A 21,809-nucleotide genomic window follows, 5' to 3' on the forward strand; every position below is an offset into this window, starting at 1 on the left:
TTTCTCGTGCTCAGACATGGCTGATGTTCATATCAGACAAAGCGATCATCTCACTCCCTACAGCATGCAGCTATCACCCAAACCCTAATGCGTGGTCACGTGGACGGGTTTTAACACACACAACCGGGTAAAATGTCGGTAAACATCGAGCTTATGGTCAGACTATGGTTGTCGTCGATCGATTGCTAATTATTGTGTCCTACGTGGGGAGTGCTGTTGACGAGAACATATATTTTGTTTTCGTTGCTATTTGAGTTGTTTGCCCTATAATATAGTATGTAGTTTCGTCGCCCCAATATGCAAAAGCAGCAGCATCTAATCTAACACAGGATAAATAGAGATTGATGCACACATGGCATTTATTCCATAAAGATACTAAGTGACCGTTAGAAACAGACATGGGTCTCCTTCTGATTCCAAATAATTATCAGCGAATTAGTGTTGTTGTTTTACATACATACGCCGATGCCTTGTAAATCCACGGCGGGATGATGTCATGTATCAGTGCGCCCCACGTGGGGCCGTCGCTCTCCGATAGGCGGACGCGGCCGTGTTCCTCAGGAGTGATCCGATTGGACAGATAGGCGCTTTCACGGCAGCTCGGTCTCACTGCCTGTGTGTGGCACGGGGTGGCTGGACAGCGGGGAGATGTGAGCTCTCAGAGTAGGCCTATACCATGTTACGCTTTTAAAGAATTTCTAACCCTCTTCAATTTGGAAGGAAGATTTCGAGCACTATTCTGGAATTAATCGAGCCGAAGAGGACGCGTTCTGTGGAGTTCCTTGCGGTCGGATCACATAGTTAAATCGAGTCTAAGCGCACGGAATCCGGAGGAACCAGCAGGCTGGAGCTGGCGCGGTGCGCCGCGGAGGATGCTGCGCGTCGAGCTCTACGCACGCCGTGCGTAACGTTGCATTACGGACCACTAAACCCATGAATAGGACGGGTTTCCTCCAGAGAGACCGATCACAGTGCGGACCACGCCGGTATGTACTCGTATGGATCCATAAGCTGTAGTGTGGATTTATCTCTACGGTGCGTAAACAATGAAAAGTGGATCGACGCAGGCAGTCTGTATATGTCTGAATGTCTCGATACACACGTTAGATCTCGTTTTTTGCAGTTTAGTTTTGGATGACTTTGTGAATGAAGGATATGTTGAGTGTGGAGCGGATGTGACGGGCCGCGGTGGGAATAAGGTCACCTAACAAGTGTTGGGACTACTTCTTCTATCCGAATGCTGAATCCATGATTGACGGGGGAAAGGTGGTCGCTTGTGTGTTTTCTTCCCTGTTGTTGTTGTTGTTAGCACCGCGATTCCCGGAATACTTTGAGTGATTCTCCACCATTATACCTTTTTAGATTATAGCACATCCACGGAGGATTTCGACGAGTCCCCCCCCCCCCCCCACCCCCCCCCCAAAAAACACGAGCCCTGTTCGCCTGTGTGGAGAGTGGCGTTCATACATCCTGTGGATTCCACACATTAACAAAGGATACGTTTTACCATGTATCCACAAGGCCGACATCCGGTAAGATGTTCAATGATATACATTTCTTGGTGAAATAGCTTACTAATTGTACATGCTTCGTTTAGAAGACTACAATCATTGTGTTGTTGTTGTCCCCCCCTCCCCCATTTAGGCCTATGACACGTTTTGTCCTATTAAAATGTATTGTCTTACATCTTCTCATCCAGAATAGTTGATGGCAGCTGATCCAACTGTTATTGTCTTAAGGCGCCTGTGTTTTTTCTAAGATATTTGGCCGCAGCAGTTTCTATGTGAAGTCCAATTATAAGAGCTGCATAATGTTAATCTACACATTGGTGTATCTGTGTCTTAATTGATGTCTTAACTGAATGGGACTGAACCGGATGTGCTAAACAACATGTCCTTGAACACACAAAATGACAAATAAATATGAACTGTCCCTCACCAATGCAATGATCAGATTTTACAATTTCTTCTTAGGCTCCACACCAGCCAGGCCAACCTGGCTTCAAGTTCACTGTAGCAGAGTCTTGTGACAGGATAAAAGATGAATTTCAGTTCCTGCAAGCCCAGTATCACAGGTAACGATAATGAATGTTTTACCGGTGTATCAATCATTGCTCACATTCATGTTTTAACTGCAATAGAAGAGCAAATGGACTTCAGCCAAATGCACTTGGATTCACTGCATGAGATACCCGTTTGTTATTGCTGTGTTTGGCGGTAAGAAAAAGAAGAAGAAGATGAAAACAAAGGCTGTAGTTTGGCACAGAGCACTCAAGTGTTTAGGAGTGTGGGATTTATTGAAGGGCTATGAGACGCCTGAAAATTGACACCTTCTCTTCTATTTTAGTCTTAAGGTGGAGTACGACAAGCTGGCCAATGAGAAGACGGAGATGCAGCGCCATTATGTCATGGTGAGATTATGTTACAATGGGCTGCAATTATGGCTCCAAATGGGGAGGCTTGTCGGAGATCTAGTTGGGGTGGAGTGACACAGCTATTGTGTTTACCTGTGCGGTTGTCTGGGTGGCTGATTGTCAGGTACAGGCCTGTCAATTCCCCCCGAGGGCCAGCTCAGAGAGCCCAGCTCAGAGAGCTCTACTCAGGGAGCCCAGCGCTCTTGAAGGCTGGCCTCGGAGGGCTGAGGCTGGGTTAAAGATCGCCCCTGGTCTCTAAGGGTCAATGACTGCAGTGTTGCCCTCTGTGTGTGCTGATCTGATTATTCTCCTAGGAGACCCCACGCCCAGACATATGCATGGTTATAAATTAGCCAGGAGCTTATGGGAGGGATAAGGCAAGGGGGAGGGCGCAGGGGTGGGGTTGGGGGGGGGTGGAGGCACTGGGTAGGAAAATGCACCACTGCAAACAAAATGGAGGACGTGGAACGCTCTGTCGTAGCGCGCCACCGAGCATTCTTCGATGTCAGTCCAAAACAAAAACGCACCGGCGATATGTTTAAGCTATATTTTTAGCAAGTGCTGTGTTTTCTTTGGCCAGACAAACACAGGGCCATCCTCTGGGTTCACTTCTGACAGGACACAATCAGTGTTGTTCAATGGCACAGTATTCTGTTATCCAAGGTAAACACACAGCAGAGGACTTAAACCAATACACAGGGACTTAAGTTAAACATTCTGTTTTTAGGGGGAAAACAGCATGTCAACCTGCCAGGCGGAGGGTTAGGTCAACATGTAGGGAAGTATCCCACAGCCAGGGCCCGGTGTCGGGTTACCATGCCGCCGGGGGGGCTCTGGTCTCAGACAGAATGGCTCTCTTGTATGAGAGTAATTTTTCGAAGAAGCTAATGGACTGAATAATGCATCGGCCTCATCAGATAGACGTTGACTGGAAAGCCATTTCTGCCCTGACCGCCACTTGTGGACTCGGCGGATTACATTTCAGACACACAGGCTGACCCGGCTGGGAACGTATCAGGAGTTTAGGGCCGCGGCGTTAAGCTAAGTAAACACACTTCTCGGGGCTCGGAGGCTTTAAGGTGTTGATCAATGAACCTAACCCGCTCTTCCTGGAAATGGCACTCCTGACGTCAGGATATTGACCCAGAAGCGGTTTGCTGCTGGCTGCCTCGTTCTGTTAGTCTGTGGTTTTCTACTGTAACAGAACAACCGGATGTATTACTACTTTGTATGTAGGTATGCTTGAATGTAGGTATGTGTTAGGTATGTCATGTATACACGGACGTGTCAGTACTCATCTCAACAAAAGTACAATTATATAACCTTTTTTAATTACATGCTGTTGTGTCAATAAGTTGTAAAACCGGCTTATTAGGAAATGTAAATTAAATTGCATTATTGTTTTATTTTTTTCAGTATTACGAGATGTCCTACGGTCTGAACATAGAAATGCACAAACAGGTAGGTGTCTTTCTCTATGCTGGGTTATCACTGCACTTCTCCACCATATTGGGGGGGGGGGGGGAGGCAGTAAATACATAGGGGGCAAAACATAGTCCATAAATAAGGCAATGCATTTGTAGCGCTCATTACAAACCCTGTAGATGCCTCCTCTTTGGGTTCTGCTGATGTTGAGGTGAGATGGTGGATGAAATTAAAGGCAGCCTTTGACTCATGGATTACCACACGGCTAGAATGCGTTTAATTTCAAGAATCCCTGAAGAGATGTAGATGAGAGAACCCGAAGAGAGCGTATGAATGATTCAGCGCCGCGGTTACCACGGTTGCAAACGAGTGTGGCGGTCTGAAGGAAGCCGCTCGGGTAATGGCTGCCGCGGGGGGACTGGTTGGATTGGAGTGGCGGGGTGATCCATCAGCGCCGCGGCCGGGTGTCACATATGCCACATGTCTGTCAGGGAGGGAGGTTGCTCTGATAGCTTCTGTCAGGCACTTATCTCCATCCAGGAGGGGGCGGAACAAGGGGAGCGTGGGCGGGCCGTACAGCGAGGCGCGGTGGCAAGGCGGCCGGCTCTGTGTAAACAGGTTAATCGACTGATCCATTTTAGCGGCTGACTTTTATCAGGAACCTCAACAGAGCTGATGGAAGCCCTTGAATTATTCATCAACAGGGCCCTAACCTGATGAAACGGCGTGTTTGTGAGCAAACAGTGTGGGCCTCTGGCCTTGCAGCCCGCCCCACACACTCCCCCTGCCTGGGCCTGAGGCAAGGGGAGGGTGACGAAGGGGGGAGGAGAGGAGGAGTGGTTACCAGGCAGGGTTGAGATGGTTTATTGGATGCACATAGTCATATTATTTTCCTGCCAGGGGGATTTATCTGGTGCTGAGGAAATCCGTTCCTCTTACTTTAGATTTGTTTTTTTTCATTACTGCATGGAGACGTAATGTTGGTCTCAGAATGCACATCAGCTTGGCATGGTGGGCTGAGGGCTTGGTATGTGGGAATACACATTAGTGTGTGTGTGTGTTTCCTCACGCACCCATTTTTACACTTCACTACTGTGTGGAAGTGCACAGTTAATTTGTTTTAGGTTGGCTGGTCACTATTGTGCTGCTGTTTCTGAGATTTGTTCCCGTGAGGCTTGCTTGGAACAAGACAAGGGTCGCAGAATTGTAGTCCTGAAAATAGTTGTCCTTTCTGTTGAAATTAAATGTACTTCTGTGCGTCATCACGAGAAATTACTCAGAATGAAATGAATAGATGTCACGATAATATCCATCGTGAGCTGTTCTATTAGTAATTCATTTTTTATCCCATAATCCAACAGAAGATATTTATCATCGATTTTTGAATATAATAAACTACCTAAAAAATGGACAACTTGCATAATGCAATGTTTACATTGTTCACTAGCAACCGACATGAAATCCCTCAATCATTTCACTACATCTTATTTAGTTTCGTTGCTGCGGTGTATAAAAAAAGTTAGTGAGTGACGCTATGGCGCTATACAATAACACTGGGCTATCAATGTAGAGCACATTTACATCAATAAAGACATTTCCACGCTATCGTTTGAAGATCAGACACGAACGACCTGTGAACAAAGGCGTGCGTGTTTTGTGAAGTGTGCTAGTGTTCACTCTTAGAGCACCATTTTAACGACTTCCGGATGTTATTCCCCAATCCAAATGACAGTCACCTATTTTATCACATTTAAAAACGGGACGTCTTAGTAGCAGAAATTAATCATTATCATTCTGCAACTATAGAGTTCATGCTTCGGTTGAGTTGGTTATCATACATCTATTTTGTGGTGAAGTAAGGCCACTGTGCCTCTGAAGTTCCACATCACTACTCTCTCTCTTGCTCTCCCCTTGGTAACCAACACTCAGCCATGTTTGAAAAGCTCACTGGCCTCGGAAGGTCCTTGTTGTGGCAACTCAGAGCTGAATTGAGTGTCTGGCTGCACCCGTTCAAGTATTGTCTCTGTATGTCTTAAGGGGGCCGCAGGGAACTCATCAAGAGACGAGTACATGAAGTGTAAGGTGTAAAACCAGTATTTGCCTCGGTGCCAACATGAAGTCTGTGTGACACAATGATGAGTGTAGAGAAATACTGCCTTTTTTATCTTCCTAATGGTTCTTATTAGTAATTTGTATTGTATTGGCAAGGCAGAGTAGTATAGTGACCCGCTCCACCTTGATGGGTAATGTATATGCTCCTTCTAGTGCCCTACAAAAGAATGAATCACTTTATTTAACTACCAATGTCTATGGACTCGCAGGCAAATGAGCGCATCAGCAAGATGAGGGGAAGCGTTTCTAGAATCCCTCAAACGTTCCAAATGTTTTCCTTCGGGGAAGATAATTAAAAATGTGGCTGAGCAGTTTACTCCATAAAAACATTGCCAGTAATGCACTCCTCGCCAGAGACTCCATGTAGCACTTTATGTACAAAGGTAATTCAGAGCTCATGGGACATCTTTGTTCTTGGGATGCTTCTGCTGCTTCCAAAACCGAAGAACCATTTGTGTGCCTCCACATGTTATCGCCTACATTCAGATGTTGCTGTTTGAGGTATAACAACAGGTATGCGTAGGTGTAATGCGATTCATATTGCTATTTATAGACCAGGAGATATTGACGTAGAGAGCTTGAGATATAGGAAAGTGTCCACTGAAGTACGGGCGTCTGTTAGAGTGTGACGGGGGTGAGCAGGGGTCCGAGAGGCACCGCTGTCATCTGAGAGAATCTGAAGGCCCTCTCAATTGTCCCGAGTTAAGTATTGTTTATGATCATCAGGTCACGTGACCACAGCTCCAGCAGTACCCGGTGTATTTAATGCTCATCAGTGCCTTCACTCCATTTCCCCATCACTTATGGCAACGGACCGATGGCTTCCTGCACGCTGTTGACAGGCTAGCCTGAGAGTGCTGTTAAAGTGGTGCTAGACAGGTCCGAGTACCTGTAATTGTGTAGCAGAGCGCGAAGCGGGCCTCTCAAGGGCCCGGCTGTCATCTGCTTAAAGCGACAACTGCCCTATTTTTATCTGTCAGCCAAACTACCGAATCCTCCCGATGCTTCTCCCTCCTTCCCCCCGCTCTCTCGCTCATCTGATTTGACGTCTCCAGCCAGTTGGGCCCGGTGCCCATTTCCATTCCTTCCCCATGTTGTTTTGAGAGTTCAGAAGCTGTTGTGGAAGAGACGCTGTATTAGCTACCTCCTGACCTCGCTCAGCCAGCTGTCACCATGACACTAAGCTTCAGAGGAATGGGCCCGTGCGCTCAAGGCCTTTTTTTCATTTTTTCTTTCTTTCTACAAATCCTGTCAAATGTTCCACTGCTATTGACATGGCTTATCTCAACCAACGAGGATTATACAAGCTCTGCTGCTTTTCAACCTTTCCTGAGGGCCTTCTTGAGCTCTTCATAGAGCGCTCTCTATGTAGCATTAATGCTAATGCCCACAAAGTCTGAACACGCCGACCATTTGGTTTCTTATGGGTTGTGTCGGGCAAAGGGTGTTGTCGCTGTCTGTTTGGGATGTGGTGGCTCTGCCTGCTTCCATATACAGTATGTATATACCGGATGCCTTTCAGATTGTCTGTTGACCCAGACTTGGGCTTGTTTAGTCTGACATTCAAACTCTGAGCATATCGTTTTTCGCCACCGCTCCCCTCCACGGTTGATATGCCATTGTACAGCAGCAGCTGGGCTTGTTCCCCTCAACATTATTCTCCAATCTCGCCGGCTTTTTTCAGAGGTAATATGTCTGGCTGCCAAAGCCGCCTGGCATTTCTGTCATGTGTAATAAATAAGCCAGCGGTCGGCGAAGTACACCGTGTCCGCCGCCCGGGATGAAAAATCGGCGCGGAAATCCCTGTGATGTGTTTACGTTCTGCGGTGGCCTCGGTGTGAACCGTAAGATCATATATTCCTCCTCCGACGACGTAGGGCTGCTACCCTCTCCTTGCTGGGGCCCCGGCCCCCACCTAGGAACCTGCAGCACACTGCTCCGGGTGGGGCTGGACCAGCTGTGCACTGTGCCTTCGTTCAGCGGGTCGTGGATCACACCCGATCTGCACTCCTCCCGTCTCCCCGGCCCTACTCTTTACTCACCATTCATTTGCTGTGTTTATCTGATGGACAGGCCGAAAATTCAATTTAATGACCTGCCTTCGAGCACGTAATATGGTTTTAAAGCCTGTTACGGTCAAGCAGAGGTGCCATTTGCATAATGATCCCTCCGAGATAGGGCTGCAGCCGTTGCCATGGCAGTGGAGGAGACGGGGAATGGAGACGGAGCCCCCCGGATTGATGCGGGGGGGGGGGGGTTCTGCAATGAGAGGAAAGAAAAAAGAAACCTTGACTGAGTCTTCAAAAAGAGCAGGCATTAGAGGACAGTGTTCAAGTCGTCCTCTAATGGTATTGATCACAGGCTTGAGGTGTACTGCCTTAGGAACATTATGGTCTGTCCTGCTTTGCTCAAACATCAGCTGTGGCCTTTGGTGTAATTAGACTACCTAAGTGCCATGTGTAAATAACAGGGGAGTCTGGTTAGTGGTGCTTATTTCCTGGGTGCGACCGGGCGGTCGGCCTGAGGTTAACTCCAGGACACACGGGTTGCAGATGAGGAGGAAGGGGGGCGGTGTGGGAGAGCGAGGGAGAGAGGATGCTCTTAACACGGCAGCACTCTGCCTGCTCATATCCGTCTGTCGTGGAGTGCACACTCAGCACAGCTGTGCTGCGTCCCCCTGGGCTCGCCTAATGTTTTAAATATTTCAAATGTCAATATCACGCTGTTTAGAGGATGTTGAGTCAAGCAGTTCTGATTGCTGCAGTAATTGACTTAATCGGTGTAAACATTAGAGGGGGGGGGGCAGTGGAGGGGTGCAGGAGTGGGTTATGCAAAGTCACTTTGCTCCGTACTCAAGCGTCTCACTTTGCTTTCCCCTTTTGTTTTCCAGACGGAGATCGCCAAACGGCTCAACGCTATTTTAGCTCAAATTATGCCCTTCCTGTCACAAGAGGTGAGTGAGCCGTACATCCCCACCAGACCTGTAGCTGCGTCGACGCCGTGCTCATTCTGTCAAGGGTTGTCTATTCCTTATGCACTTATTTGGTTTCAAACCAGACATGGAGCGGAGTTTTCATGGGTAACTCTCTAACTCCCTGAGCAAGTGCCAATGAGATGTGTGTTTCAGGGGCCCAATGTAGGCGTCACCTTGGGCAGGCCCCTGGGTGTGGCCCCGACCTACTGTCCTATGCTACATCGCAGCATGGCTACATTCCTTCTCTCTTCATGGAGGATTAATGCTTTATTTAAACTTGGCAATTGAGGGCAGGCTCTTTTTCTAACGACGCCCTGATTACAACATAAAAAAATAAAAACAAATACAAATGTACAATAGCTATAAACAGTATGTCAAACAACCAGAAAAAACATTTAAATGCTTAAATAATACATTACAATACTTAATGAATAAGCAATTCACTATCTACTTCTACCTTATTAATGCTTCGGATGAGCTCTAAAGTGCTGGCAGGTGAATGTACCGAGGTGTAACATGGTGATGTCTGTGCTTTTTTCCCTCAGCACCAGCAGCAGGTGGCTCAGGCAGTGGAACGGGCTAAGCAGGTGACTATGACCGAGCTCAATGCCATCATCGGGGTACGTGGACTTCCCAATCTGCCTCTCACAGTGTGTATACCCCTTTTTTAATTCATTCATTCCACCTTGGCCAGGGGCAACCCCGCACACACAAACCAGCACGGGGCACGCAAACAGACGAGTTAGACTCACAGCGTATCGGCGGTCCGCACTTCACCCGCTCCCCCGGTTGCGGTTGGTGTGTCGGTTTGCCCCTTCCGTTGATTAATACGTCATCTGAATTGTTTGCTGTTCTCCTTTGCCGCGATGTGTTTCTGTGCGAGCGATAAAGCCAGGCTAAACAATGTGCAGAGCACTCTCCGGTGTACCGCTCCCGCCCGGGTCTCAGCGGAACATTCACTCGCCTTGTTGTGTGTTTATAAATGCAAGCCAGGGAGCTCTTGAGATCCCCTCGCAGGCCGCATTGCTTTAATTGGCGAAGGTTTTAACGAGGAGCCTCATCCCTCACTGCTGACCCCAGATAGCTGGGGAATTAGAAGCAGAGGGTGAGGAAGAGAGCGCTGCAAGCCAGCTTGAAGGGGGGGGACACACACACACGCACACACACGCACACACACGCACACACACACACACACACACGCGCGCGCCATTACGGCTGGGGTCTGCAAACACGTTAGCCCAGCCGCCATCTGCCCCTCATTGATCAGCCGCGGCCGTCCTGTCCGCCTTCCACACAACTGATTGGCTTAACCTCCCCCTCCAATACGAAGCTCCTGTTATCAGCCATCTTATTACTCTTGTTGAGCCTAAGCAGGGTCTTTAGCATTCACAAGATACTGGCCTCGATGGCTATTTAGACGACTGGAGGCCCCCATTTGGATTCAGTCCGTGCCCTCGCGGGGACCTTTCGTTCCAGGGTAATTGCATCCCCCGGAATTCCTCCTCAGGATGTGTCTTGAGGTGACGGAGAGATATTAGCTTTATTTTTTCCCCTCCTCCTCTGTCCCAGCTGCTCTTCTGTGGCATCACTAGCACAGATATTTCAACTGTGCTCAAATGTTTCCCTTTTTTAATTCAATTATTTTGGGGCTGTGTGTCTGGAGTATATGATGTGACTTAATCGATGTACACTTTTCTGGAACACAGTGGTTAATGACCTCTATCCGGTCTACAGTCCAGAGAGCGTAGCACTAGGAACATGTCCCAATATAACGGAGTGCCCTGACGAGGCTCCTCCGATGGGTGTCGTCTGGCAGGAAGCCAGCCCTGTTGAGTCTCCTCTTTCCCAGGTGTCCTTGTTACAGTTGTTAGGAAGGGTGAAAACGTAGGGCTGTTTTCCGGATACCTTCCCTCTGAGTTATTTATTAAGAATCTCTGTAGGCATGCCAGAGCCCTCATGCATATTGCAGCGCGAGGTGGGGTGAGGGAGCGTGCCAGGCAGACAGGCAGCATTCAGGAGCCAGCTGCATGCCTTATTGATGGGGCCCAGGGCCATTAATGGGATGCATCTAGGACAGCTTGAGGTTTGGAGAAGATCCTCCTGCTGACTCTAGTGGTACCCACAGGGTTTGGAAACCGACTCCACGTTTTAAACGCAAGCCCAGCAACACCGACATGTTTAAGTATACCATAAAATATGTCAAGTTCATCAAGGTCGTATCACTGTAGCCCTGACCGGACTCTTGTTTCCTTTCTCCCCTAGCACCAACAGAGTGCCTACCCAGCTCTCATGGTCAGTGGCCTCCAAAGATGATCTGTAATTTGTGTAACTTGGTGCTGGTGTTCTGGTAGTGTTGACTCTAACCCAAATACTGGAGTTATTTTCGCTTCAATGTTAACACACTGCTGGAAGTATGCTAGCATGGATGAAGACACAATGCTGGAAGAATGTTAGCTGTGTGTGGTGTGTGTGTGTGTGTGTGTGTGTGTGTGTGTGTGTGTGTGTGTGTGTGTGTGTGTGTGTGTGTGTGTGTGTGTGTGTGTGTGTGTGTGTGTGTGTGTGTGTGTGTGTTGCATGGCATCGACGTTGCCAGTGTCGTCTGATATTCCTGCAGCTTTGCTTTATGCACTGGAGTTGGTAATAGAAATGTTACATTTTGCCTGTGAGACTGGAACACGGAGGAAGCGAGGTGAAAGAGTGGCTCTTTATCTTGGAATATCAAATTAGAAGGAGCAACCCGCCTCCTTTTTATTTAGTATTGTCTTCATTTATGGCCGTCTAATGAGGGCTCTAGCTGATCGGCCATGCATATTACCCATTAGTGGCTCATTAAACGCCACCATCGGAGATAGCTCTACCCTGCCAATAGCGCCTTAATTTCCCTCATGGAACACACACACACACACACACACACACACACACACACACACACACACACACACACACACACACACACACACACACACACACACACACTGCTTGTGTCTCTCTCGTTATACATCTTGCTCCCTCTCATGCAAATCTTTTAATTGCATAGGGGACCCACCAAGTAGAGGGCAGGGTTGCAAGATGCCTCCAGAAACTGTTTCCATGTTGACATTAACTAGTCCTATTATAGGATGCACCTATGCATTTGACATTGATCTCTATTCTGTTGTTTCCTCACCGTCCTGCTGTGTGGTGTTTTGCCCCTGACCGTACATGGTCACTGGCTGGCTGGGCTTGTAGAAGGCGAACGGCAGCATGTCATAACGGCGGCTGAATTATTCAGCGGGCTTGTAGAAGAGTAATAAATTGTTGATGTTTTTATTGGTGTCTTGGCTAAGTATTATTTAACTTGCTTTAAACTGCTTACTTCCATACTGAGTGCCTTTTAACTCCCATCCATTTCCCCGCGCCTTTCAAATATTGATGGGGAACGTTGGAGGCTTGACTCGGTGCCAGCATGGAACCCTGCCTGTTGTAGCAACCTTTTTACACACGCACACGTACACAAACACGCAAATATGCAGGCACACACGGCCACACCGGCACAAGCACACACAGAGAGCTAGCTTCTGGCACTTGGGTGTGTGTGTGTGTGTGTGTGTGTGTGTGTGTGTGTGTGTGTGTGTGTGTGTGTGTGTGTGTGTGTGTGTGTGTGTGTGTGTGTGTGTGCAGATGACTCATGGGCTGTTAATCCTGGAATGTGAATGTGAGCGGAGTAAACAAAGGCAGGCTGTGTTTTGAAGTGTTTAAAAAGCAGGTAGTTGTTTAGCCCACAGGCTGACAGATTTCTGTACCAGCTTTGGGACTCCTCCGCTCTTGGCTAGGAGGATTGGCCAAACTCACTGGCTGCTAAGAATCCCTTTTGCTACGGCATGAGCTGCTCTCTGCTTTACACCGGGCGGACCGGTACCCCGGGAACTCGCTCGCAATTAGCCGCATGGCTGAACCAAACCTCTGAGCCGCTATTTGGTTAAGGCGCTGGGAGGAGGACTACTCTGTGGCGGCGGCGTTCACCCATGCCAGCCGCGCGCGATTGAGTCTCTCACGCCACATATCTTAAGTATCAGACGCGTTTAGCGCGCCCTTATCAGGCACGGCGTTTACGTTCCTCAACACCGGGCTAGGGGCTAATGCAACGCAATGCAATGCAACGCCGCTCGTTTGGAAATAGCAGGGAGAGGCATTGCTTGGACAGACTGGAATAGACGTGTGAATGTGCTAATATCCAAGAGGAGCAAATACTGGTGGTGGTGGTGTTGTGGGGCGGGGGGGGGGTTCTGGACGGCCTGCCTTGTATTCAGTGTGTGGCGTTGCACTGCCCTTTCGCTCTGACCCACTCGGCCTCTCCTCTGGTCCCTGTCCATCTCCCGCTCTGCAGCAGCAGCAGCTCCAGGCCCAGCACCTCAGCCACGCCGCTCACGGGCCCCCGGTCCAGCTGCCCCCTCACCCGTCAGGCCTGCAGCCCCCCGGGCTCCCCACCGTGACGGGCGCCGGCTCGGGCCTCCTGGCCCTCGGGGCCCTTGGGAGCCAGGCCCACCTCCCGGTGAAGGACGAGAAGAACCACCACGACCTGGAGCACCGAGGTAGGGGCCCTCGGACTGTCTGTCTGTCTGTCTGTCACTCTCTCACATATCACATCCCACTTCACATACTTTAAAATGAAACGCGCAAGTTGCGTTTTAAAGTCTAGGAGGGGGGGTGCGATTCCCAACGCCGTGAATGAAGGGTTATTCTCCTGCGTGGCAGTGTGGTTCTCTGTGTCCGAGGGAATCTGGGGGCCCTGAGAGCACACCCTGGCTAATGAGCTGGTCTATCATCAGTGTTATTCAGCGCGGGCGTCTAGTCAAACGTCTCTCATTCAGCCTCTGATAACATGTTGGCTTGTTGTAACTCTCTTTGTTCCCCTCCCTGTGTATTCTCTCACCACCTGGCCATACCTCATTACCGTCCCGGCTCCCCCTGACGTCTGCCACACAGAAAGCACGGTAAGTGGCTTTGGTCTGTTGTTGTTGTTTTGGTTTGTTTTCTCTGTTTCCTTGGCGATGCCCTTATGTGATACATTTATGTCACAGGGCTTTTATATTCTTGTAACATTTTTGGGACAAAATCGGACTCAAATTGTTCCACTACCGAAAAGCGGCTTATAGTGATCCGTGGTAAATGGTCTTTGTGATACAAGTCCTTGTGCGTTTATTCTAGAAAAGGGAAATGACTCGTATCACACAGGGGAGATAAGAAGGGTTGTAATTTCATCACAATTAAAGGAGGACTTGAAATTCGCGTTTTAAGGGATTTACGTGATCCTTCTACTCCGTGTTTACCAGCCCCCCTCCACCGCTGACACGCTGAATATTTATGAACACAGACAGGGTTTGTTGTTCTTGTTGTCCTCTTCCCCTCGCCCCTCATCTTGCTTGACCGAACCTGCTGCGGCATTTTATTTGAGCGGCCATAATCTCTGATGGCTTGTGATGGGTCGGCGAGATTGTGTTTCCGTTGGCCGAGGCACGCTGAATGGGTGCACTCATGTCTGAAGAAATGGAACTCCTGCGGCGATTAGTGAGGCTGTTTTGTTGCCGCGCTCTCGTCCAGGTCATCTGATAGCAGAGTGGTGACTTTGGTTAATGACTCACACTAAGCATCTCCTCAAAGGTCAGCCTTTGTGCCGGCCCTGGCCTCCTGCCCAAACATCTAGTCCGTCGGTCGTTCATCCCCCCCCCACCACCACCACCCCCTCGGACCACCACCCTGCCGCTACTCTGGGAAGACGCTGACCTGGTCTGGGTCGGCCCGTATTGTCATTCGGGGGAAGGAGTCCAGGGAGACGGGGCCATTTACAGGCAAGCCGCTATGAATGGCCACTGCTGGACCCCCGCCTGCCCCCCCCCCCCCCCCTCTGCAGGGATTCAGAGTGAGCTGTCCCGGGCCTGCTCCGGGAAGAAACACCACTGTGTCCCACCACCCATCCATGCTCACTGGCAGGAATAGACCCGCCCCCTCCTTTTTTATTTCTGCATCTAGGCGCTCAAAGCCTGCGGTTTAAAAGCCGAGCGGGACTGACATGGTGCCCGAGCGTACCGTGGCAATCAGTGGCCACAACACACACACTCTGTCCTCTCTCTCTCTCTCTCTCTCTCTCACTCTCTCTCTCTCTCTCTCTCTCTCTCTCTCTCTCTCTCTCTCTCTCTGTCTCTCTGTCTCTGTGTGTGTGTGTGTGTGTGTCTCTGTCTGTCTTTTTGTTGCTCCCTCCCAGCCTGGCTGACTGGAGAGAAAGGGCCCTCTGTTCGGCCAGCAGCACACTGGCCGTGTCCCTGTGAGGCTGTTTGTTGTCCGGTTATGAGGAGGAGGAGGGAGCCCGGCTCAGAAAACAAGCCCCCCTCTTTGAGCTCAGATAATGGCTGATTCTGTTGTGTGGCCAGCGACAGGCTTCTGTGTGTGAGGCCGGCGGAGGAGGGGTGGCCCGGCGAGGCCCGGGGCGGGCGGGCTGGTACTGTGAGGGCCCACTGACTAAGTGGAGTGGGAGATATTTTTAGCGTTTTCCGGAATGCAAAATATGGCACATGGCTACCGAGTGAATTCTGTTGCTATCCCGCGTGCATTGCGGATGAATGCCTCTGCTTTGTGGCGGATCATAGGAGGACGACGAGAGTCACGGTGTTGTCTTTGTGTTCCAGAATAACTCCATCTCGCCTTCCGAGAGCCTGCGCACCCCCAGCGAGAAACACAGGAGCTCCTCGGACTTCAGCCTGGACTCTAAGAAGCGCAAGGTGGAGGAGAAGGACCGATACGTGAGTGTTTGATCCTGGGGGGGGGCGAGAGCCATCCATATGTGTTTTTTAAAAGCATCTCCAGATCCAAACGGAGCAGGTTGCCTCGAGCCTCACCCCCCCCCCCCTCCCTCCCCATGTCTCCACAGGACAGTGACGGGGAGAAGAGTGACGACCTGGTGGTGGACGTGTCCAACGAGGTGAGCAGCGCCCCCCCCCCCCCCCCCGTGCCAACATCCGGATGACCAGTAACCCATAAGGATGGTGCACACAAATGGACACATTCATTCACAGAATCTGTGTCTCCCCCAACAGGACCCCGCCACCCCACGGGCCAGCCCTGCCCACTCACCACCGGAAAACGGCATTGACAAGCCACGCCCCCCCAAGAAGGACACGCCCAACAGCCCCGCCTCGGTGGCTTCCTCGGGCAGCACGCCATCGTCAAAGGCCAAGGAGCTCAGCCACGTACGACCCCCCCCCCCCCCCCCCCCCCGTCAGTCAGTCAAGGGAGAGAAGGGGAGAAATAAATAATAATACCAAAAATAAGGGAGAGAGATTTGTGCAAAATAAATCTGGGGCATTTCTACTGTGGATTAGCAATGGCTGTCAGGAGGCTTAAAGCGCATGACTAAATGTCAGGGATAATGTTGTCCTGCACCGGGATCAGTCAGGTCTTCTCCGTTAAGAGTTCAATGTATTTAACGATTCCCTCAGCCTCACTATGGGAGATTAAGGCCCGAGCGGCGGAGGGATAAGGACGGCTCCATTCCCATTGTGGCTGTAATAGGTTTTGGAATAAATGGGAGTCTGTGCCTCCGTGGGACTATTGGAGCTGTCGGAATCAGAGTGGATTACGTTCAGTTTGCTCTCAAATTGTCAGTCTGTGCTGCACCCTGCTTCCTGGAATGTGAATCCCTCTCTCTCTCTCCTCCGTCAACAGAACGACAAATCCTCCACTCCCGGCCTCAAGTCCAACACCCCCACCCCACGCAACGACGCCCCCACCCCTGGCACCAGCTCCACCCCCGGGCTCCGGCCCATCCTGGGCAAGCCCCCAGGCATGGAGGCGCTGGGTTAGTGCTGCTACTAAATCCTCCTCCCCCTTCAGTGGGAATCCAGGAAGTGTTTGTCATCCCCTCTCTATTGTCTCAGGCTTTGTCACTCGCAGAGGCTCATCGTGTTCTCGCTCTCTCTCTCTCTCGCTCTCTCGCTCTCTCACTCTCTCGCTCTCTCGCTCTCTCTCTCTCTCTCTCTCCCTCCCCCCCGTCCATGTAGCAGCCCCCGCCCTGCGGACCCCTCTCTCCATCGCCGGCTCCTACCCCACCCCGTTTGCCATGATGGGTCACCACGAGATGAACGGAGGGCTGACTAGTCCTGGCGTGTACGCCGGCCTGCACATCTCGCCCCAGATGAGCGCGGCGGCGGCTGCAGCCTACGGCCGCTCGCCCATGGTACAGCCAGCACCCCCCCCTCCTACTCCAGCTATCCCATAGCCCTGGCATTGTTTTATTGGCTCCTTTTTTATTGGGAATTACAGTTGAATCTGCTCAGTGGCCGAACATAATTAGTGTGTTGAAGATAAGACTAAGTAATCTCTTACTAATAAGACAACGGCATCTCTATTGATAACCGTTGGTTATGAATGAGCGGACGTTCGCAGTGCAGACTGCAGAGGGAACCACAGCATCCTAACCGCCCTGTTACTCTACCGTCTCCCTGCAGGGCTTTGACCCCCACACGCACATGAGGGCCCCGGGGCTCCCCGCCAGCCTCACATCCATCGCCGGCGGGAAACCGTAAGTACCCCCTGTCGTCCCCCCCTCCTCCATCGTGTCCCGCACTGGGACCCCCTGTGCGGCAGCCCAGCGTCGCGCCTGACCTCCGCTGACCGTGGTTCTCCGTGTTGCCTTCCAGAGCCTACTCCTTCCATGTCAGCGCTGACGGGCAGATGCAGCCGGTTCCCTTCCCGCCGGACGCGCTGATCGGGCCCGGCATCCCGCGCCACGCCCGGCAGATCAACACCCTGAGCCACGGCGAGGTGGTGTGCGCCGTGACCATCAGCAACCCCACGCGGCACGTCTACACCGGGGGGAAGGGCTGTGTCAAGATCTGGGACATCAGCCAACCCGGCAGCAAGAGCCCCGTGTCGCAGCTCGACTGTCTGGTGAGAACCTTGAGCCCGTCACCTCCTCGCCCGTCGATAACCCGGGGGTTTGATTACCGCCATGGAGGAGTGTGGCCCCGCCCGTGTCTCCCCTTCCTCCCGGCCGCACACGCTCAATATTGATCGAGCTCTGTGTCCTCTGCGCCACAGAACCGGGATAACTACATCCGCTCCTGTAAGCTGCTGCCAGACGGCCGCACATTGATCGTGGGGGGCGAGGCCAGCACGCTGACCATCTGGGACCTGGCCTCGCCGACGCCCCGCATCAAGGCGGAGCTCACCTCCTCGGCCCCCGCCTGCTACGCCCTGGCCATCAGCCCCGACGCCAAGGTCTGCTTCTCCTGCTGCAGCGACGGCAACATCGCCGTGTGGGACCTCCACAACCAGACGCTGGTCAGGTGAGCGTCGCCGGGTTCACATCCCCCCCCCAGACTGTCCCCACGTCCCCCCAGACCAGGCTCACGGCGTACCAAGGACATGAGCGCTGTGTGTGACTCTCCCCCGGTGGGCTCCCCTGTGTTGCAGGCAATTCCAGGGCCACACAGACGGCGCTAGCTGCATCGACATCTCCCACGACGGCACCAAGCTGTGGACGGGCGGGCTGGACAACACGGTGCGCTCCTGGGACCTAAGGGAGGGCCGGCAGCTCCAGCAGCACGACTTCACCTCCCAGGTGAGCCCTGGAAACACTCACTAACAGGCTTAAATGGATGGTAGCATACAGTCTGGTGGTTAAGGCAGGAAGGTTCTGGGTTCGAACCCCGAGGTCTGCAGGCAAACAGTAGACATTGTTGAGCAAGAGGCCTTTTTAAGGCACTATGGAGAGAAAGCTAAATGAGTAGTAGACTGGTATGAAATGAGCTTGCTACTTCAATTTGTGCCTGGTTCCAGATTTTCTCCTTGGGCTACTGTCCGACCGGGGAGTGGCTCGCGGTGGGCATGGAGAGCAGCAACGTGGAGGTTCTGCACCACACCAAGCCCGACAAGTACCAGCTCCACCTGCACGAGAGCTGCGTCCTCTCCCTCAAGTTTGCCTACTGCGGTATGAACTCACTCCCTTTACTCACACACACACACACACACACACACACACACACACACACACACACACACACACACACACACACACACACACACACACACACACACACACACACACACACACACACACACAGCTGTTATACTGCATAGGCGAAGAAGCCCCATGTCCTTCTTCTCTTTGCCTCAGACCTTAATATACTCCTGCTAACGTGAACCCAATGCCTCTGTTGGTCACCACGGTGACCAACAGAGGCATTCCCTAGTTCCTTGCCTCCATGGCTTGTTACTCTGTGCCCCTGGCGTCATTCTACCTTGCTCATCTCTTTCCGCAGGTAAATGGTTTGTGAGCACTGGGAAGGACAATCTGTTGAACGCATGGAGGACTCCGTATGGCGCCAGCATATTCCAGGTAGGTGGATCGATAGGCTGGGTCTGCAGCCGGGCCCAAACAATGTGCACCGCCAGCCTCTTGGAGGGAGGAAGGGCAGGCCGACCGCTGGCTCCCCTATCAGATGAGAACCCAACCTGGGATATTGACCCGACGCCATTTCCCATCCAGGCCATTGCACCCTCCCCGTTAGATATCGTTCTAATCTAATTCTGCCGCTGTGGTCAGTTGTTCCCCTTCCGCCACCCCTCCCCGACCTTACAAAGTTCAAGCAGGGTTAAACCGATCCTGAAGCCCGCCTGGCTGCGGGGGTCTCTCTCCCCTCTGGTTAACTCTCCCCTCGTCTGCGCCTTGTTTTGCAGTCCAAGGAGTCGTCGTCCGTGCTCAGCTGTGACATCTCTGCCGACGACAAGTACATCGTGACGGGCTCTGGGGACAAGAAGGCTACGGTGTACGAGGTGATCTACTAGGGACGGGGCCACCGGGGCCTGCCCGCGTCAAACCGGAGGACCCATGGCGCTCTGACCCCCCCCCCCCCCCCCGCCTCAAACTCAGACAGCATGGATGTCGCCTGCAGCCCCCCACTCCCCTCCCCGGCCTGGATCAGCAGCAGGATGACTCAGAGCCAGACGAGGGTGGACTACGGCGTTCTGCCCCCCCCCCCCTCCCAACGGCGCTGTCCTCCCTCCTTCGTGTGACTCAACCCGTGTACAGTCGAGGGCGGCCGTCATGGCACCAGAGAAGAAATTATTGTCTTGCAGTTCTTTTTGGTTTTACTTTTCTTTTTTTCTTTGGATATTTTTGTGATTTTGTTTTTGATTTTCAAACCTGGAGGTTCGGTTCCGCGACGTGACTAAAAGCGGTGGTTCGCTCTGAAGCTTCCTCTCTGCAGGTTCTGTGAAAAGTGTACATAATGGAGTAATAAAAGGCCTTTTATAGATTTATATTTTGGTGTCCCGTTACGCTTGTGATGATTCTTTCTTGTTCTCTCCTTGATTTTCTGTCCCCTCTGGGAATGGAAATTAGATTAGGACTGTAAGAGGATATTCTATTTCACTTTCCCCATCCTATGCCCTTTTTTTCCACGTTCATTGTCCACGATGACCTTTTGGAAATCTAATTTGTTTTTTTTCTTTTGCCGCTCAAAACATCAATGCTGTTTTGGTAGAAAACAGACATTTGTCCATTTGGGATGGGAAGAATTCTGGAAACATCCTTCGTGTCTGACTGGAACGGAGACACCATCATACTTTCCAGACCCTTTTTTTCCCAGTTCCCAAATATCAACAGTTCCAACGTTCAAGTTCTGGATGTATCGTGACTCATTGGCTGCTTTTTATCGACATTTTAATGGTCTGACTACTGGCCCGAGTGGAGGACTGGGGGTTTCCTAGAGAACCTTATGAAGCCTTCTCTTTTTGTTCCTTGTTCCTCTTAAAGTATCATATGAACCTTTTTGTGCTCATTGTGTCCCCGTGTCCATGCGCCTGAGAGGAGGTCTGAAATGCCCTCTCGCTGACTCACCATGACTGATATGCAAAGCTTCCAAAGTTAGTCATGCAATTGGCAGACAAGAATGTCAAGATTTAACATATTTGGATATGCGCTGTTTACTTTATTTCTCAGTACTTAACGATATCTCGTTATAATCTTCTCTCCTGGATGGCAATGGTCTCTGCTCTAACACACTTCAAATCTTGTAGCAAACACTTGTCATCGTCACTAAGGATTGTACAGTTGTTGATATTTCAATAAACTGTTTTTTTTTATATAAAATAGTCTGACTGAGTTCCTAGGTATATAAGTATCCGTTGTCTACGGATATTCAGGGAAATGCGTCTAGAATCCTGTTCTCCAATATCGTGGTCCTTCTAGAATTCTCTCTGCCTCATGTGCTCCCCCTGAACATGGAGGGAACACATTTACAAAATGGTGGTCAATGTGTGCAGCTTGGTTTGACGCCCCACACATTATTAATGGTTTCCAGAACGGCTACAATAGACTCTCTGAAGGCAATGATCTCTTGAAATTGCTAAGCTTGTGTTTCATATTCGAAAAGTATGAATGGTAGTGGCTGTCCCGACCAGCCTTTCTGTCCTTAGATCCCTTTTGGTCTCTTAATGCTAGCGCTGAAATGATACCCGGTCCCGACGCAGAGCAATACAATACGGCCTGGTGTTTTCTCCCTCTCTTTTACCTCCTGTATGCACGGAGCCCTCAGCGAGCATGACGTAAGCCCGGCCCTTGTTCTCCGAGTGGTCTTTTGGTGGTCGAGGACTCTGGAGCAGGACTGCGATGAATGGCCCCCTTTGGCTGCAGCACTCCACGGCCGGGCCCTTCAGGCTCTGTTCCTGGGGCCCCGCGCCCCTCCCGGCTGCCCCTTCAGGGATGTTGTTGTTGTGGGTGGTGGTGTACTATAAAAGCCGGGCCGGATGCTTTCAGCTCGGACCCGGACGCCGTCGCGCTCTCACGGGCTGCAGACCTTTTTCCCACATCCCTGAAGTGAGGGTGATTCCTGTGTGTGTGGGGGGGGT

At 51.1% G+C, this 21,809-nt stretch overlaps 1 protein-coding gene across 1 annotated transcript; it reads left to right on the forward strand.

The window, feature by feature from the left end:
• The first annotated feature begins 629 nt into the window (after nt 1-629).
• tle3a (TLE family member 3, transcriptional corepressor a) lies at nt 630-20,990 on the forward strand. The gene is made up of 20 exons (XM_079743304.1): nt 630-986; nt 1,363-1,532; nt 1,974-2,074; nt 2,347-2,410; nt 3,830-3,874; nt 8,841-8,903; nt 9,470-9,544; nt 13,291-13,512; nt 15,587-15,700; nt 15,829-15,879; nt 15,995-16,147; nt 16,623-16,755; nt 16,958-17,133; nt 17,405-17,478; nt 17,597-17,846; nt 17,997-18,244; nt 18,372-18,519; nt 18,738-18,888; nt 19,220-19,296; nt 19,638-20,990. The coding sequence occupies exons 2-20, from the start codon at nt 1,509-1,511 to the stop codon at nt 19,743-19,745; spliced, it is 2,277 nt and encodes a 758-aa protein (XP_079599430.1). The 5' UTR covers nt 630-986; nt 1,363-1,508; the 3' UTR covers nt 19,746-20,990.
• Nucleotides 20,991-21,809: the final 819 nt, after the last annotated feature.

This window comes from Pollachius pollachius (genome assembly GCF_949987615.1).
Source record: "Pollachius pollachius genome assembly, chromosome: 9".
In the NCBI taxonomy this organism is placed as follows: domain Eukaryota; kingdom Metazoa; phylum Chordata; class Actinopteri; order Gadiformes; family Gadidae; genus Pollachius; species Pollachius pollachius.

Coding starts and splice junctions, on each gene's coding strand:
- tle3a (XM_079743304.1), top strand. CDS start 1,509: ATGTATCCACAAGGCCGACATCCG. Junction 8,904..9,469: donor TGCCCTTCCTGTCACAAGAG/GTGAGTGAGCCG, acceptor TTTTTCCCTCAG/CACCAGCAGCAGGTGGCTCA. Junction 13,513..15,586: donor GAGGTAGGGGCCCTCGGACT/GTCTGTCTGTCT, acceptor TTTGTGTTCCAG/AATAACTCCATCTCGCCTTC.